At 44.9% G+C, this 17,200-nt stretch overlaps 1 protein-coding gene across 1 annotated transcript in view; it reads right to left on the reverse strand.

The window, feature by feature from the left end:
- LOC310785398 (puratrophin-1-like) overlaps positions 1-10,706 on the reverse strand; it is a gene marked incomplete at its 5' end in the record, with an annotated part of 22,148 nt that extends 11,442 nt beyond the window's left edge. The window contains 4 exons of the mRNA XM_083646453.1: positions 183-272; positions 1,009-1,258; positions 10,305-10,488; positions 10,658-10,706. Coding sequence (XP_083502579.1) covers positions 183-272; positions 1,009-1,258; positions 10,305-10,488; positions 10,658-10,706 — 573 coding nt within the window. The remainder of the gene's footprint in view (positions 1-182; positions 273-1,008; positions 1,259-10,304; positions 10,489-10,657) is intronic.
- Positions 10,707-17,200: the final 6,494 nt, after the last annotated feature.

The raw sequence follows: 17,200 nt of genomic DNA on the forward strand, positions 1-17,200 counted from the left end.
ATCTGCTTCCTGTTTACACCGGCACGTGCCTGCCCAGTGTATGTGAATGGTCATGTGATGTATGGACGGAGATCGTTTCTGAAACACTCGTTTGGACGGAGATCATTTTCGTTTTAAAATGAAATGGCTAAAACACAGCAGAGGTCAAAGGTCACCGTGTGTGCGTGTGAGTGTGTCCTCACCCTGAAGAAGTTGTTCCCGTGGCTGGCCAGCAGGGCGTCAGACTTGGGTTTGTTCTTGCTGTACAGCGCGTACAGTCCAAACTGCTCCTGCTGCTCCAACACAACACAACATTTCATCACATTCGACATTCAGCCACACAAACATTGCCTAAAGTGTCATAAGGCTGTATGGCCACACCATGGCGCTGTGGGCTTCAAGGTATTTCTGCTTGTATGAGTCTGGACAGACATGCATGTAGACTAAACTGCCCTCATTGATAAATGTGAATATTTTCTGTTTTTTTGTTGTCTTCAATCCACCTTATGTAGCCCCGCCCACTTGACCCAGTTGTGTTATGACTTCCTGTTCAAAACACCGTCTGTTTTACCTGCTCACTAGTACTGTACTGTCACAGGAAGTGTCAACACAACAGGAAGTAACTGGCTGGCCTGTGTTGGAACATAAGGTGAACAGTGAACTGATTAACTTTGGGTTGTGGACTGTTGGTCAGGACATAAGAAGACATTTTAGAACATCATCTTGGCTTTTGGGGGGAAATTATCTACATTTTTCACCATTTTGTGACATTTTACAGACCAAACGACTAATCGATTAATCAAGAAAATAATTGACGGAAAGAAAATTATCATTAGTTGCAGACCTAGTTGTGTGTGTGCGTGTGCGCGCGCATGTGTATGTGTGTGTGTGTGTGTGTGTGTGTGTGTGTGTGTGCGTGTGCGCGCATGTGTATGTGTGTGTGCATGTGCGTGCGCGTGTGTATGTGTGTGTGTGTATGTGTGTGTGTGTGTGTGTGTGTGCGTGTGCGTGCACGTGTGTGCCTCCTACGTGTCTCAGGAAGCAGTGCGGGGCTCTGAGCGGGTGCTTCCAGCAGGCCTCCAGCTCTCGCAGGAAGAACTGGCTGTGGAAGTCCAGCAGCTTCTCCAGGTTGCCGAACACGACGCAGCGTTTGCCCCTCAGGTCCTGCGGCAGGTCGGCCCGCTCCATCTCGGGGAAGTAGTGGTGGATGATGTAACGCAGCGAGCGCACGTACTCCCGCTCCGTGGTCACCATCTCCTCCACGATGTGACGCAGCTTACTGTGAGGACATCACACACAGGTGTTACAGGTTACACATGATGTGATGCAGCTTACTGTGAGGACATCACACACAGGTGTTACAGGTTACACACGATGTGATGCAGCTTACTGTGAGGACATCACACACAGGTGTTACAGGTTACACACGATGTGATGCAGCTTACTGTGAGGACATCACACACAGGTGTTACAGGTTACACACGATGTGATGCAGCTTACTGTGAGGACATCACACACAGGTGTTACAGGTTACACATGATGTGATGCAGCTTACTGTGAGGACATAACACACAGGTGTTACAGGTTACACATGATGTGATGCAGCTTACTGTGAGGACATCACACACAGGTGTTACAGGTTACACATGATGTGATGCAGCTTACTGTGAGGACATCACACACAGGTGTTACAGGTTACACATGATGTGATGCAGCTTACTGTGAGGACATCACACACAGGTGTTACAGGTTACACATGATGTGATGCAGCTTACTGTGAGGACATCACACACAGGTGTTACAGGTTACACATGATGTGATGCAGCTTACTGTGAGGACATCACACACAGGTGTTACAGGTTACACATGATGTGATGCAGCTTACTGTGAGGACATAACACACAGGTGTTACAGGTTACACATGATGTGATGCAGCTTACTGTGAGGACATCACACACAGGTGTTACAGGTTACACATGATGTGACGCAGCTTACTGTGAGGACATCACACACAGGTGTTACAGGTTACACACGATGTGACGCAGCTTACTGTGAGGACATCACACACAGGTGTTACAGGTTACACACGATGTGATGCAGCTTACTGTGAGGACATCACACACAGGTGTTACAGGTTACACATGATGTGATGCAGCTTACTGTGAGGACATAACACACAGGTGTTACAGGTTACACATGATGTGATGCAGCTTACTGTGAGGACATCACACACAGGTGTTACAGGTTACACATGATGTGACGCAGCTTACTGTGAGGACATCACACACAGGTGTTACAGGTTACACACGATGTGATGCAGCTTACTGTGAGGACATCAAACACAGGTGTTACAGGTTACACATGATGTGATGCAGCTTACTGTGAGGACATAACACACAGGTGTTACAGGTTACACATGATGTGATGCAGCTTACTGTGAGGACATCACACACAGGTGTTACAGGTTACACATGATGTGATGCAGCTTACTGTGAGGACATCAAACACAGGTGTTACAGGTTACACATGATGTGATGCAGCTTACTGTGAGGACATCACACACAGGTGTTACAGGTTACACACGATGTGATGCAGCTTACTGTGAGGACATCACACACAGGTGTTACAGGTTACACATGATGTGATGCAGCTTACTGTGAGGACATAACACACAGGTGTTACAGGTTACACATGATGTGATGCAGCTTACTGTGAGGACATCACACACAGGTGTTACAGGTTACACATGATGTGATGCAGCTTACTGTGAGGACATCACACACAGGTGTTACAGGTTACACATGATGTGATGCAGCTTACTGTGAGGACATCAAACACAGGTGTTACAGGTTACACATGATGTGATGCAGCTTACTGTGAGGACATCAAACACAGGTGTTACAGGTTACACACGATGTGATGCAGCTTACTGTGAGGACATCAAACACAGGTGTTACAGGTTACACATGATGTGATGCAGCTTACTGTGAGGACATAACACACAGGTGTTACAGGTTACACATGATGTGATGCAGCTTACTGTGAGGACATCACACACAGGTGTTACAGGTTACACATGATGTGATGCAGCTTACTGTGAGGACATCAAACACAGGTGTTACAGGTTACACATGATGTGATGCAGCTTACTGTGAGGACATCACACACAGGTGTTACAGGTTACACACGATGTGATGCAGCTTACTGTGAGGACATCACACACAGGTGTTACAGGTTACACATGATGTGATGCAGCTTACTGTGAGGACATAACACACAGGTGTTACAGGTTACACATGATGTGATGCAGCTTACTGTGAGGACATCAAACACAGGTGTTACAGGTTACACATGATGTGATGCAGCTTACTGTGAGGACATCACACACAGGTGTTACAGGTTACACACGATGTGATGCAGCTTACTGTGAGGACATCACACACAGGTGTTACAGGTTACACATGATGTGACGCAGCTTACTGTGAGGACATCACACACAGGTGTTACAGGTTACACATGATGTGACACAGCTTACTGTGAGGACATCACACACAGGTGTTACAGGTTACACACGATGTGACGCAGCTTACTGTGGGGACATCACACACAGGTGTTACAGGTTACACATGATGTGATGCAGCTTACTGTGAGGACATCACACACAGGTGTTACAGGTTACACATGATGTGATGCAGCTTACTGTGAGGACATCACACACAGGTGTTACAGGTTACACATGATGTGATGCAGCTTACTGTGAGGACATCACACACAGGTGTTACAGGTTACACATGGTGTGATGCAGCTTACTGTGAGGACATCAAACACAGGTGTTACAGGTTACACACGATGTGACGCAGCTTACTGTGAGGACATCACACACAGGTGTTACAGGTTACACACGATGTGATGCAGCTTACTGTGAGGACATCACACACAGGTGTTACAGGTTACACACGATGTGATGCAGCTTACTGTGAGGACATCAAACACAGGTGTTACAGGTTACACACGATGTGACAAAGCTTACTGTGAGGACATCACACACAGGTGTTACAGGTTACACACGATGTGATGCAGCTTACTGTGAGGACATCACACACAGGTGTTACAGGTTACACATGATGTGATGCAGCTTACTGTGAGGACATCAAACACAGGTGTTACAGGTTACACACGATGTGATGCAGCTTACTGTGAGGACATCACACACAGGTGTTACAGGTTACACACGATGTGATGCAGCTTACTGTGAGGACATCACACACAGGTGTTACAGGTTACACATGATGTGATGCAGCTTACTGTGAGGACATCACACACAGGTGTTACAGGTTACACATGATGTGATGCAGCTTACTGTGAGGACATCAAACACAGGTGTTACAGGTTACACATGATGTGATGCAGCTTACTGTGAGGACATCACACACAGGTGTTACAGGTTACACACGATGTGATGCAGCTTACTGTGAGGACATCACACACAGGTGTTACAGGTTACACATGATGTGATGCAGCTTACTGTGAGGACATAACACACAGGTGTTACAGGTTACACATGATGTGATGCAGCTTACTGTGAGGACATCAAACACAGGTGTTACAGGTTACACATGATGTGATGCAGCTTACTGTGAGGACATCACACACAGGTGTTACAGGTTACACACGATGTGATGCAGCTTACTGTGAGGACATCACACACAGGTGTTACAGGTTACACATGATGTGACGCAGCTTACTGTGAGGACATCACACACAGGTGTTACAGGTTACACATGATGTGATGCAGCTTACTGTGAGGACATCACACACAGGTGTTACAGGTTACACATGATGTGATGCAGCTTACTGTGAGGACATCAAACACAGGTGTTACAGGTTACACATGATGTGATGCAGCTTACTGTGAGGACATCACACACAGGTGTTACAGGTTACACACGATGTGATGCAGCTTACTGTGAGGACATCACACACAGGTGTTACAGGTTACACATGATGTGATGCAGCTTACTGTGAGGACATAACACACAGGTGTTACAGGTTACACATGATGTGATGCAGCTTACTGTGAGGACATCAAACACAGGTGTTACAGGTTACACATGATGTGATGCAGCTTACTGTGAGGACATCACACACAGGTGTTACAGGTTACACACGATGTGATGCAGCTTACTGTGAGGACATCACACACAGGTGTTACAGGTTACACATGATGTGACGCAGCTTACTGTGAGGACATCACACACAGGTGTTACAGGTTACACATGATGTGACACAGCTTACTGTGAGGACATCACACACAGGTGTTACAGGTTACACACGATGTGACGCAGCTTACTGTGGGGACATCACACACAGGTGTTACAGGTTACACATGATGTGATGCAGCTTACTGTGAGGACATCACACACAGGTGTTACAGGTTACACATGATGTGATGCAGCTTACTGTGAGGACATCACACACAGGTGTTACAGGTTACACATGATGTGATGCAGCTTACTGTGAGGACATCACACACAGGTGTTACAGGTTACACATGATGTGATGCAGCTTACTGTGAGGACATCAAACACAGGTGTTACAGGTTACACACGATGTGACGCAGCTTACTGTGAGGACATCACACACAGGTGTTACAGGTTACACACGATGTGATGCAGCTTACTGTGAGGACATCACACACAGGTGTTACAGGTTACACACGATGTGATGCAGCTTACTGTGAGGACATCAAACACAGGTGTTACAGGTTACACACGATGTGACAAAGCTTACTGTGAGGACATCACACACAGGTGTTACAGGTTACACACGATGTGATGCAGCTTACTGTGAGGACATCACACACAGGTGTTACAGGTTACACATGATGTGATGCAGCTTACTGTGAGGACATCAAACACAGGTGTTACAGGTTACACACGATGTGATGCAGCTTACTGTGAGGACATCACACACAGGTGTTACAGGTTACACACGATGTGATGCAGCTTACTGTGAGGACATCACACACAGGTGTTACAGGTTACACATGATGTGATGCAGCTTACTGTGAGGACATCACACACAGGTGTTACAGGTTACACATGATGTGATGCAGCTTACTGTGAGGACATCAAACACAGGTGTTACAGGTTACACATGATGTGATGCAGCTTACTGTGAGGACATCACACACAGGTGTTACAGGTTACACACGATGTGATGCAGCTTACTGTGAGGACATCAAACACAGGTGTTACAGGTTACACACGATGTGATGCAGCTTACTGTGAGGACATCACACACAGGTGTTACAGGTTACACATGATGTGATGCAGCTTACTGTGAGGACATCACACACAGGTGTTACAGGTTACACATGATGTGATGCAGCTTACTGTGAGGACATCAAACACAGGTGTTACAGGTTACACACGATGTGACACAGCTTACTGTGAGGACATCACACACAGGTGTTACAGGTTACACATGATGTGATGCAGCTTACTGTGAGGACATCACACACAGGTGTTACAGGTTACACACGATGTGACGCAGCTTACTGTGAGGACATCACACACAGGTGTTACAGGTTACACACGATGTGATGCAGCTTACTGTGAGGACATCACACACAGGTGTTACAGGTTACACATGATGTGATGCAGCTTACTGTGAGGACATCAAACACAGGTGTTACAGGTTACACACGATGTGATGCAGCTTACTGTGAGGACATCAAACACAGGTGTTACAGGTTACACACGATGTGATGCAGCTTACTGTGAGGACATCACAAACAGGTGTTACAGGTTACACATGATGTGATGCAGCTTACTGTGAGGACATCAAACACAGGTGTTACAGGTTACACATGATGTGATGCAGCTTACTGTGAGGACATCACACACAGGTGTTACAGGTTACACACGATGTGATGCAGCTTACTGTGAGGACATCACACACAGGTGTTACAGGTTACACATGATGTGATGCAGCTTACTGTGAGGACATCACACACAGGTGTTACAGGTTACACATGATGTGATGCAGCTTACTGTGAGGACATCACACACAGGTGTTACAGGTTACACACGATGTGACGCAGCTTACTGTGAGGACATCACACACAGGTGTTACAGGTTACACACGATGTGATGCAGCTTACTGTGAGGACATCACACACAGGTGTTACAGGTTACACACGATGTGATGCAGCTTACTGTGAGGACATCACACACAGGTGTTACAGGTTACACACGATGTGATGCAGCTTACTGTGAGGACATCACACACAGGTGTTACAGGTTACACACGATGTGATGCAGCTTACTGTGAGGACATCACACACAGGTGTTACAGGTTACACACGATGTGATGCAGCTTACTGTGAGGACATCACACACAGGTGTTACAGGTTACACACGATGTGATGCAGCTTACTGTGAGGACATCAAACACAGGTGTTACAGGTTACACATGATGTGATGCAGCTTACTGTGAGGACATCAAACACAGGTGTTACAGGTTACACACGATGTGATGCAGCTTACTGTGAGGACATCAAACACAGGTGTTACAGGTTACACATGATGTGATGCAGCTTACTGTGAGGACATCAAACACAGGTGTTACAGGTTACACACGATGTGATGCAGCTTACTGTGAGGACATCAAACACAGGTGTTACAGGTTACACACGATGTGATGCAGCTTACTGTGAGGACATCACACACAGGTGTTACAGGTTACACATGATGTGATGCAGCTTACTGTGAGGACATCACACACAGGTGTTACAGGTTACACATGATGTGATGCAGCTTACTGTGAGGACATCACACACAGGTGTTACAGGTTACACACGATGTGATGCAGCTTACTGTGAGGACATCACACACAGGTGTTACAGGTTACACACGATGTGATGCAGCTTACTGTGAGGACATCACACACAGGTGTTACAGGTTACACACGATGTGATGCAGCTTACTGTGAGGACATCAAACACAGGTGTTACAGGTTACACACGATGTGATGCAGCTTACTGTGAGGACATCACACACAGGTGTTACAGGTTACACATGATGTGATGCAGCTTACTGTGAGGACATCACACACAGGGGTTACAGGTTACACACGATGTGATGCAGCTTACTGTGAGGACATCACACACAGGTGTTACAGGTTACACATGATGTGATGCAGCTTACTGTGAGGACATCACACACAGGTGTTACAGGTTACACACGGTGTGATGCAGCTTACTGTGAGGACATCACACACAGGTGTTACAGGTTACACACGATGTGATGCAGCTTACTGTGAGGACATCACACACAGGTGTTACAGGTTACACATGATGTGATGCAGCTTACTGTGAGGACATCACACACAGGTGTTACAGGTTACACATGATGTGATGCAGCTTACTGTGAGGACATCACACACAGGGGTTACAGGTTACACACGATGTGATGCAGCTTACTGTGAGGACATCACACACAGGTGTTACAGGTTACACATGATGTGATGCAGCTTACTGTGAGGACATCACACACAGGTGTTACAGGTTACGCACGGTGTGATGCAGCTTACTGTGAGGACATCACACACAGGTGTTACAGGTTACACACGATGTGATGCAGCTTACTGTGAGGACATCACACACAGGTGTTACAGGTTACACATGATGTGATGCAGCTTACTGTGAGGACATCACACACAGGTGTTACAGGTTACACACGATGTGATGCAGCTTACTGTGAGGACATAACACACAGGTGTTACAGGTTACACATGATGTGATGCAGCTTACTGTGAGGACATCACACACAGGTGTTACAGGTTACACATGATGTGATGCAGCTTACTGTGAGGACATCACACACAGGTGTTACAGGTTACACACGATGTGATGCAGCTTACTGTGAGGACATCACACACAGGTGTTACAGGTTACACACGATGTGATGCAGCTTACTGTGAGGACATCACACACAGGTGTTACAGGTTACACATGATGTGATGCAGCTTACTGTGAGGACATCACACACAGGTGTTACAGGTTACACATGATGTGATGCAGCTTACTGTGAGGACATCAAACACAGGTGTTACAGGTTACACACGATGTGATGCAGCTTACTGTGAGGACATCACACACAGGTGTTACAGGTTACACATGATGTGATGCAGCTTACTGTGAGGACATCACACACAGGTGTTACAGGTTACACATGATGTGATGCAGCTTACTGTGAGGACATCAAACACAGGTGTTACAGGTTACACACGATGTGATGCAGCTTACTGTGAGGACATCACACACAGGTGTTACAGGTTACACACGATGTGATGCAGCTTACTGTGAGGACATAACACACAGGTGTTACAGGTTACACATGATGTGATGCAGCTTACTGTGAGGACATCACACACAGGTGTTACAGGTTACACATGATGTGACGCAGCTTACTGTGAGGACATCACACACAGGTGTTACAGGTTACACATGATGTGATGCAGCTTACTGTGAGGACATCACACACAGGTGTTACAGGTTACACATGATGTGATGCAGCTTACTGTGAGGACATCAAACACAGGTGTTACAGGTTACACACGATGTGATGCAGCTTACTGTGAGGACATCACACACAGGTGTTACAGGTTACACATGATGTGATGCAGCTTACTGTGAGGACATCACACACAGGTGTTACAGGTTACACATGATGTGATGCAGCTTACTGTGAGGACATCACACACAGGTGTTACAGGTTACACATGATGTGATGCAGCTTACTGTGAGGACATAACACACAGGTGTTACAGGTTACACACGATGTGATGCAGCTTACTGTGAGGACATCACACACAGGTGTTACAGGTTACACATGATGTGACGCAGCTTACTGTGGGGACATCACACACAGGTGTTACAGGTTACAAAATAAAAGTTAAATATACTGGACACACAATAAGTCACTCAGTAGACCGCAAACCAACAACACTCAACAGTTATCCCACCTGCAGCATGTTTGTTTATCATTTGTCTTCTAAGTTTTGTTTGATTTGACCACACCACTAACTCGTTCTCTAGCCCACTATCTCCTTTCCTAACCCACCATCTCCGTGACTAGCCCTCTATCCGCTCCCTAGCCCCTATCACCTTCCATACTATCTCCTTCCCTAGTCCACTATCTCCTTCACACTAGCCCGCTATCTCCTTCCCTAGCTCAGTGTGTCAGTTCGCTCTCCTGTCAATCATTAAACAGGCACCCAGGTGACTCCGCCCACCCCCTTCCCCCCAGCCCATCACCCACCTTCCCCTGGGCCGGGGTTCTGCCACGGGGCCACCGGGGGTCCTGGGGGTGGCAGGGGTGCGCGGGCCCTGTCCGGCCCAGCTGTGTTCGGCCGTCCGGGGGCCGAGCGTGCGGTCGGCCGCCTCGGTGCTGCTGACCTCCAGGCCGCGGATGAAGACGCTGGTGTTGCCGCGAAGTTTGCAGTCTAGAAATCGATTAAATTGAGAAGTGAAGTGAAAGGAGCGATGTGTTTGGAGAGTAATTTAGTGTTGGAGGTTTGTGCTGGCTGAATGCCTTCTAGTTGGACGAGGTTCTAGACCAGAGCTTCACCACCAGGGTTCTTGGAGGACAGAGAGTGACTGTCAGCCCCTCACTGGCTGCAGCAGCAAGACAGTGTTCGGCCCAGACTGTCTGCGCCCACATGGTGAAGGAGCGTACTGCATGTTATTCTGGGTGTTTGTGGTGTGAAGGACTGTGAGTTCACTTAGAGAGACTACCTATCACCTAGCTTCCTAACTAGATAGTTGATTAATTAGGTATCTCATTTTCATATCGGTGACTGAAAAATAACTAATTTCAGACGTCCTCGTGCTTGAAGGTAGCATCACACACGACAGGTCGCACTGGTGCTGTTTTCATTGAATAGACAGACTTTTCTGACCAAACATGATCAAGTTGATTCCCAAATATTCTTCAAATGGACAACGGGGTACTCTAACTAGACTCCTTAAACCCTGTTGTTATACTCTAACTACACTCCTTAAACCCCGTTGTTATACTCTAACTACACTCCTTAAACCCCGTTGTTATACTCTAACTAGACTCCTTAAACCCCGTTGTTATACTCTAACTACACTCCTTAAACCCCGTTGTTATACTCTAACTAGACTCCTTAAACCCCGTTGTTATACTCTAACTAGACTCCTTAAACCCCGTTGTTATACTCTAACTAGACTCCTTAAACCCTGTTGTTATACTCTAACTACACTCCTTAAACCCCGTTGTTATACTCTAACTACACTCCTTAAACCCCGTTGTTATACTCTAACTACACTCCTTAAACCCTGTTGTTATACTCTAACTAGACTCCTTAAACCCCGTTGTTATACTCTAACTACACTCCTTAAACCCCGTTGTTATACTCTAACTAGACTCCTTAAACCCCGTTGTTATACTCTAACTAGACTCCTTAAACCCCGTTGTTATACTCTAACTAGACTCCTTAAACCCTGTTGTTATACTCTAACTAGACTCCTTAAACCCCGTTGTTAGACTATAACTACACTCCTTAAACCCTGTTGTTATACTCTAACTACACTCCTTAAACCCCGTTGTTATACTCTAACTACACTCCTTAAACCCCGTTGTTATACTCTAACTAGACTCCTTAAACCCCGTTGTTATACTCTAACTAGACTCCTTAAACCCCGTTGTTATACTCTAACTAGACTCCTTAAACCCCGTTGTTATACTCTAACTAGACTCCTTAAACCCCGTTGTTATACTCTAACTAGACTCCTTAAACCCCGTTGTTATACTCTAACTACACTCCTTAAACCCCGTTGTTAGACTCTAACTATACTCCTTAAACCCCGTTGTCCTACTCTAACTAGAGTCCTTAAACCCCGTTGTTATACTCTAACTACACTCCTTAAACCCCGTAGTTACCCTGTAAGTACAGTGTGGTACCCCGTAATTAGCCTATAAGTACAAACATTTGTCCCCTGCTTCATAATACAGCCCGCGACCCCGTAGTTAGACTATAAGTACAGATCTTGTTACCCTCTAGTTAAAGTATTTTTTCACTCCTTAAACCCTGTTGTTATACTCTAACTAGACTCCTTAAACCCCGTTGTTATACTCTAACTAGACTCCTTAAACCCCATTGTTATACTCTAACTACACTCCTTAAACCCCGTTGTTAGACTCTAACTATACTCCTTAAACCCCGTTGTCCTACTCTAACTAGAGTCCTTAAACCCCGTTGTTATACTCTAACTACACTCCTTAAACCCCGTAGTTACCCTGTAAGTACAGTGTGGTACCCCGTAATTAGCCTATAAGTACAAACATTTGTCCCCTGCTTCATAATACAGCCCGCGACCCCGTAGTTAGACTATAAGTACAGATCTTGTTACCCTCTAGTTAAAGTATTTTTTCACTCCTTAAACCCTGTTGTTATACTCTAACTAGACTCCTTAAACCCCGTTGTTATACTCTAACTAGACTCCTTAAACCCCATTGTTATACTCTAACTACACTCCTTAAACCCCGTTGTTAGACTATAACTACACTCCTTAAACCCCGTTGTTATACCATAACTACACTCCTTAAACCCTGTTGTTATACTATAACTACACTCCTTAAACCCCGTAATTAGACTATAAGTACAGATCTTATAATTCACTCCTTAAACCCCGTAGTTAGACTATAACTACAGCCCTAAACCCCGTTGTTATACTCTAACTACATGCTTATTTGCGGGCTGTATTCCAAAGCGTTACCGAACTTTTATTTTGAAGGTTAAGAAATTCTACCAGAAGTGCATTTCACTGTTGACCATGCTATAGACCCCTTATACAGCTTGTCAACATTGAGCTGCGAGCGCATCGTGTAGGCAGAAAGCCGTCAGCTTTGCATTGACAGACAGCGAGAACTCTGTGAAAGCCCCGCTGTCAGGACTGCTCTGTGCCCATCTGCAACACACAGTTATATTTTAGTTTTAAAATGCAGTTCTCGGCTTACTACCACAGCTTATCGCCTAGTGATAAGCAATGTTATGCATCGAAATTAACGTTGTTTAATGGGATATGTCTTACAGACCCACCCATACGCACTGGCGCTGTCAATTGGCCAAGCCTATGGCCAGCAATACATATCGTGCATTCCTTTATAACTGGGGATAGCGTAGATAATTATTCTGTAACTTGCAAAGATATTGTAACGTGTTTGGGTAATCCAGGTATTACCTGTAATGTGATGTGCAACCTAAGTGTCTGGATTGTAGCTAGGAACTAATGTGTGTGGGTGTGTTCCTAGGGGAAACGGAGTATATAGGACCAGCGGCCGGTGTGCCGGGGGAAGTCAAGCTATAGAGTGAGCGAGACCGGTTGTTGTGTCTAGAACAAGCGGTGTGAAGCTAGCTGCTAGGAGCTAAAGAAGCCTGTGAATAAAGAACCTGTACCAACTACAACTCTCCGTTCTTTGACGTATCACCGATACGTTACATTGGTGTCAGAAGTGGGATAATGTGAATAAGAAGAAAAGGTTTAAATGAAGGTAATGGGAAAAAGAATGATGTCAATGTGATGGGTTTGAGTTAAATTGAAGATGAGTGCAAAGAGAAAAGAGGGAATTTAAATGTTGGGGAAAAGGGTGCTAATGGGAAGTAACTAAATGATGGTGGGAGTGAATGCAAAATAAGTGGTGTTAAAGAGAAGGGCTATTGGAATGGGAATGTGAACAGAAATGTGGGTTGAATTTAAAGGAATGGGAAAAGAGGGAAGAAATGAAAAGAAATGCAAATGGTGGTGGTGGAACGAAAATTAAGAAGTGTGCTAAAAAGATAGAGACTATGTGGGAAATTGGGGGAATACAAAATGTTGTGGGGTGGTGTGTTTTGGTACAGGGGGATATGTGTGGGTTGTGGGTGTCGACGTGGGCGTCGAGCTAATGTTGGGTGAGGAGTATGTAACGTGTTTGGGTAATCCAGGTATTACCTGTAATGTGATGTGCAACCTAAGTGTCTGGATTGTAGCTAGGAACTAATGTGTGTGGGTGTGTTCCTAGGGGAAACGGAGTATATAGGACCAGCGGCCGGTGTGCCGGGGGAAGTCAAGCTATAGAGTGAGCGAGACCGGTTGTTGTGTCTAGAACAAGCGGTGTGAAGCTAGCTGCTAGGAGCTAAAGAAGCCTGTGAATAAAGAACCTGTACCAACTACAACTCTCCGTTCTTTGACGTATCACCGATACGTTACAATATATTGTTATGTTGATAATGCACACAACTCAATAATGACATTATGTAACGTTACTTGGTCCGTTAGCGATGTTGAGCAGCCTACTACAGTTTACCTACAGTTTCAGGCAGCATACCTGATTATGAAGAGCACTACAAAGTCGGGCATTTTTAATGATGTCCTCGTTCCAATCAGTTCAACTCAATAATTACATTATTTAACGTTACTTGGTTGTTAACTAACCGAGCGATGTGGCTGCAGCCTACTACAGTTTACCTGATATGAGCGAACACTGCAAAGTCGGGCATTTTTAACGATTTCCTCTTTCGGCTTGCAACCAAAGACACTTACGGTTAGCATTAAAAGCAGTATGAGTTGACGGGATTCGGTAAAACTTTAGTCCTTGCTTTGTAGATAGTGTAACAGACTGTTCAGTGTTGTGTTGTGTTCTATTGCGTGTGTGCGAGGCTGTGTATGTTCCCTCGAGTTGCGTAGAACAGGATATGTGGGGAGAATTAGGTGAATTATAACGTTACAGCCTGGCTCTATCGTTTATTATTTTATTAACTAAGTGTGAATAGGCGGACCCGAATACTCTCCTACAATAGCTTTCCGATTCTGGCATCCCACTGTACAACACGAAGACATATCTAGCTCGAATAGTTTTCGGGCGACTGGAAAACTACTTGACAGGGCTGCGCGGAGTCTGTCTTTCTGCCTCCGTCTTGCGCATCTGACGCTGTTTGTTGTCATTGTGACGTAGGCGTATAATTGGTCTATAGACCAGAACTGCACATCCAAAGCGTCAAGGCCGCGCCCCTTTTTGGGGGATAACACAAGCCACTCGCGTTGACTTCAATGTAAAATAGCAGTACCCAAAACATCTATAGAAAAATAACAGAATTCATTTCCTTTATAAATGACCCAAAGACACCATGACATGACAATATATTTCAACTCGGCCGGCCATAGAATGCGCAAGATACATCGACACGAGGTACTTGCCTTATATGAACGCTGTATCCAGTTTCCACCAGGTTACATGCATCGTCCACATTGACGGTGTCACGCCGTCGCCTACCCTATCGCAGACCAGTTTTTTTTTTTTTTTTTTTTTTTTTATTGTTAGTGAAACTATAACAACACAGCAACTCTTCGGCATATCTCTATCAAATTAAACCGTTTTAAATAGTTTGTTTGAAGTGGTTTCGGCTTCTTGTACCGTCGTTTACTATGGTGGGTTTCCCCTAAAAAGGGGCGCGGCCTTGGAGCTGGGCGCTTGAAGACGCGATGCAGTTCTGGTCTATTGACACTGCCATGTTTTTTTTCTCCTCCCGAGCTTAGCTGACAATGTGACGTCATAGAGGAGGTCTTCCTGAGCGTGAGTTTGCAAGCTGCCCAAGAAACCACACATACAACAGTTCAAAGTTGAATTCGGACATTACATTAAAACTTGATGTGGTCTCAAGAACAGCAAAGCCTTAAAAATTGTGAATATTTGTAAAGATTTAAATATTTTTGTTAATGCCTGAGTTTATTCTAACATGATACCCCTGTTTGTTTGTTTTGTTTTTATTTATTTATTTTATTTCTATCGAAGTGGCATCTGTACTGATGTTTAATGTATGCTTGTTGACTGTATGCTTTGGAATTAATCAATAAAAAAAATAAAAAAAAACAAAGTTTGCAAGCTGCCACTTTGAACACGCACTTGTCCACTGTCCAATTTGTAAAGGCTATGCAGTCCAGTGAACAGCATTTAGATACTGAGAAGAATGTTCTCAGTGTTATTAAAACAGTTATTGTTATACAGAAACGTAAATTTGTATTGTATCCACCTTATTTTTGAATGCCCCACTGTAAAAAATAATTGTGCGTACAAGGTCCGGTTTAACGTGACTATTGCTGCATCTTGCCATTTCCTAATGTATTCTACTTGATTTGAAAAGATGGCTGCCTACACTCAGTCTCTTGTACCCTGGCTGAATTGAACATAACTTGGTCAATAAGTATGTAACATACAAAATAAAACAACCCGTAATATCTTAATTTTATGTAGAATGCAGAGGACATGCAACTGTTTAGTTAAACTTGCATTCCAGGAATATTGTGCTCTTAAGATGACGTTAGTGGCTCGAGTCTGTTTCGTCCTGAAACCCACACGCTTTGCGGTGGTGGTTTTAGCGTAACCTATGTGGGGTTTGGCGTAACCTATGTGCGATTCGAAATAACGCATCCGAGCTAGAAAACGTTATGAATATAGCCACGTTATAAACAACAAACTAACGCCGGTGATCCGTATGGAAACAGTGTTACTCGGAATGGTTAATATTAGCCACAGCAGGCGATTACCCATGAATGCACTGCGCTCTTAAAGGGATATTTATCGACGAGATTTTTGCCAAGCTGGACCTGATTAGTGATTTGCTCCATTCGCCCAGACGGGTGTCAAGCTGTCAGCAACATGGCTGGGAGGATCACACCGGAAGAAGCACCCATCAGCAGATCAGGCAAAAATGGCCGCCAAAAATAAGGTGGTATCGTTTAAATGCTTAGTTTATTGTTTTAATGTGCAAATTGATCATTTTCCAAAAGCTTCTGTGTGCTCTAGGCTTGTGCAAAAAGGTTATTTTACTCTGAAAAACGGTCACCGGAAGCGCGTATTGTTGCTCGTCTTATTGTTGTTCACAGAACAGAGGTACTAGTTTCCATAGATATATATAAAGGCTAGATAGCTTACCCGCGCTGCCGGCCAATGGAGAGCGACGTCGTCGCATGGCGGCCATCTTGCTACAGGGAGCTACTAGGAGTTATGAGCATCTGTTGTTGGGTTAGTATGGCAACATCATATGATCATAACTCCTAGGGAAATGGATGAAACTGCATGAAACTTTGTGCCTGAATCCCTCTCATGGCATAGATGCTTCGGTTTAATTTTGGTGTAATTTGGAGCCCATC

This window comes from Poromitra crassiceps (genome assembly GCF_964638095.1).
Source record: "Poromitra crassiceps genome assembly, chromosome: 1".
In the NCBI taxonomy this organism is placed as follows: domain Eukaryota; kingdom Metazoa; phylum Chordata; class Actinopteri; order Beryciformes; family Melamphaidae; genus Poromitra; species Poromitra crassiceps.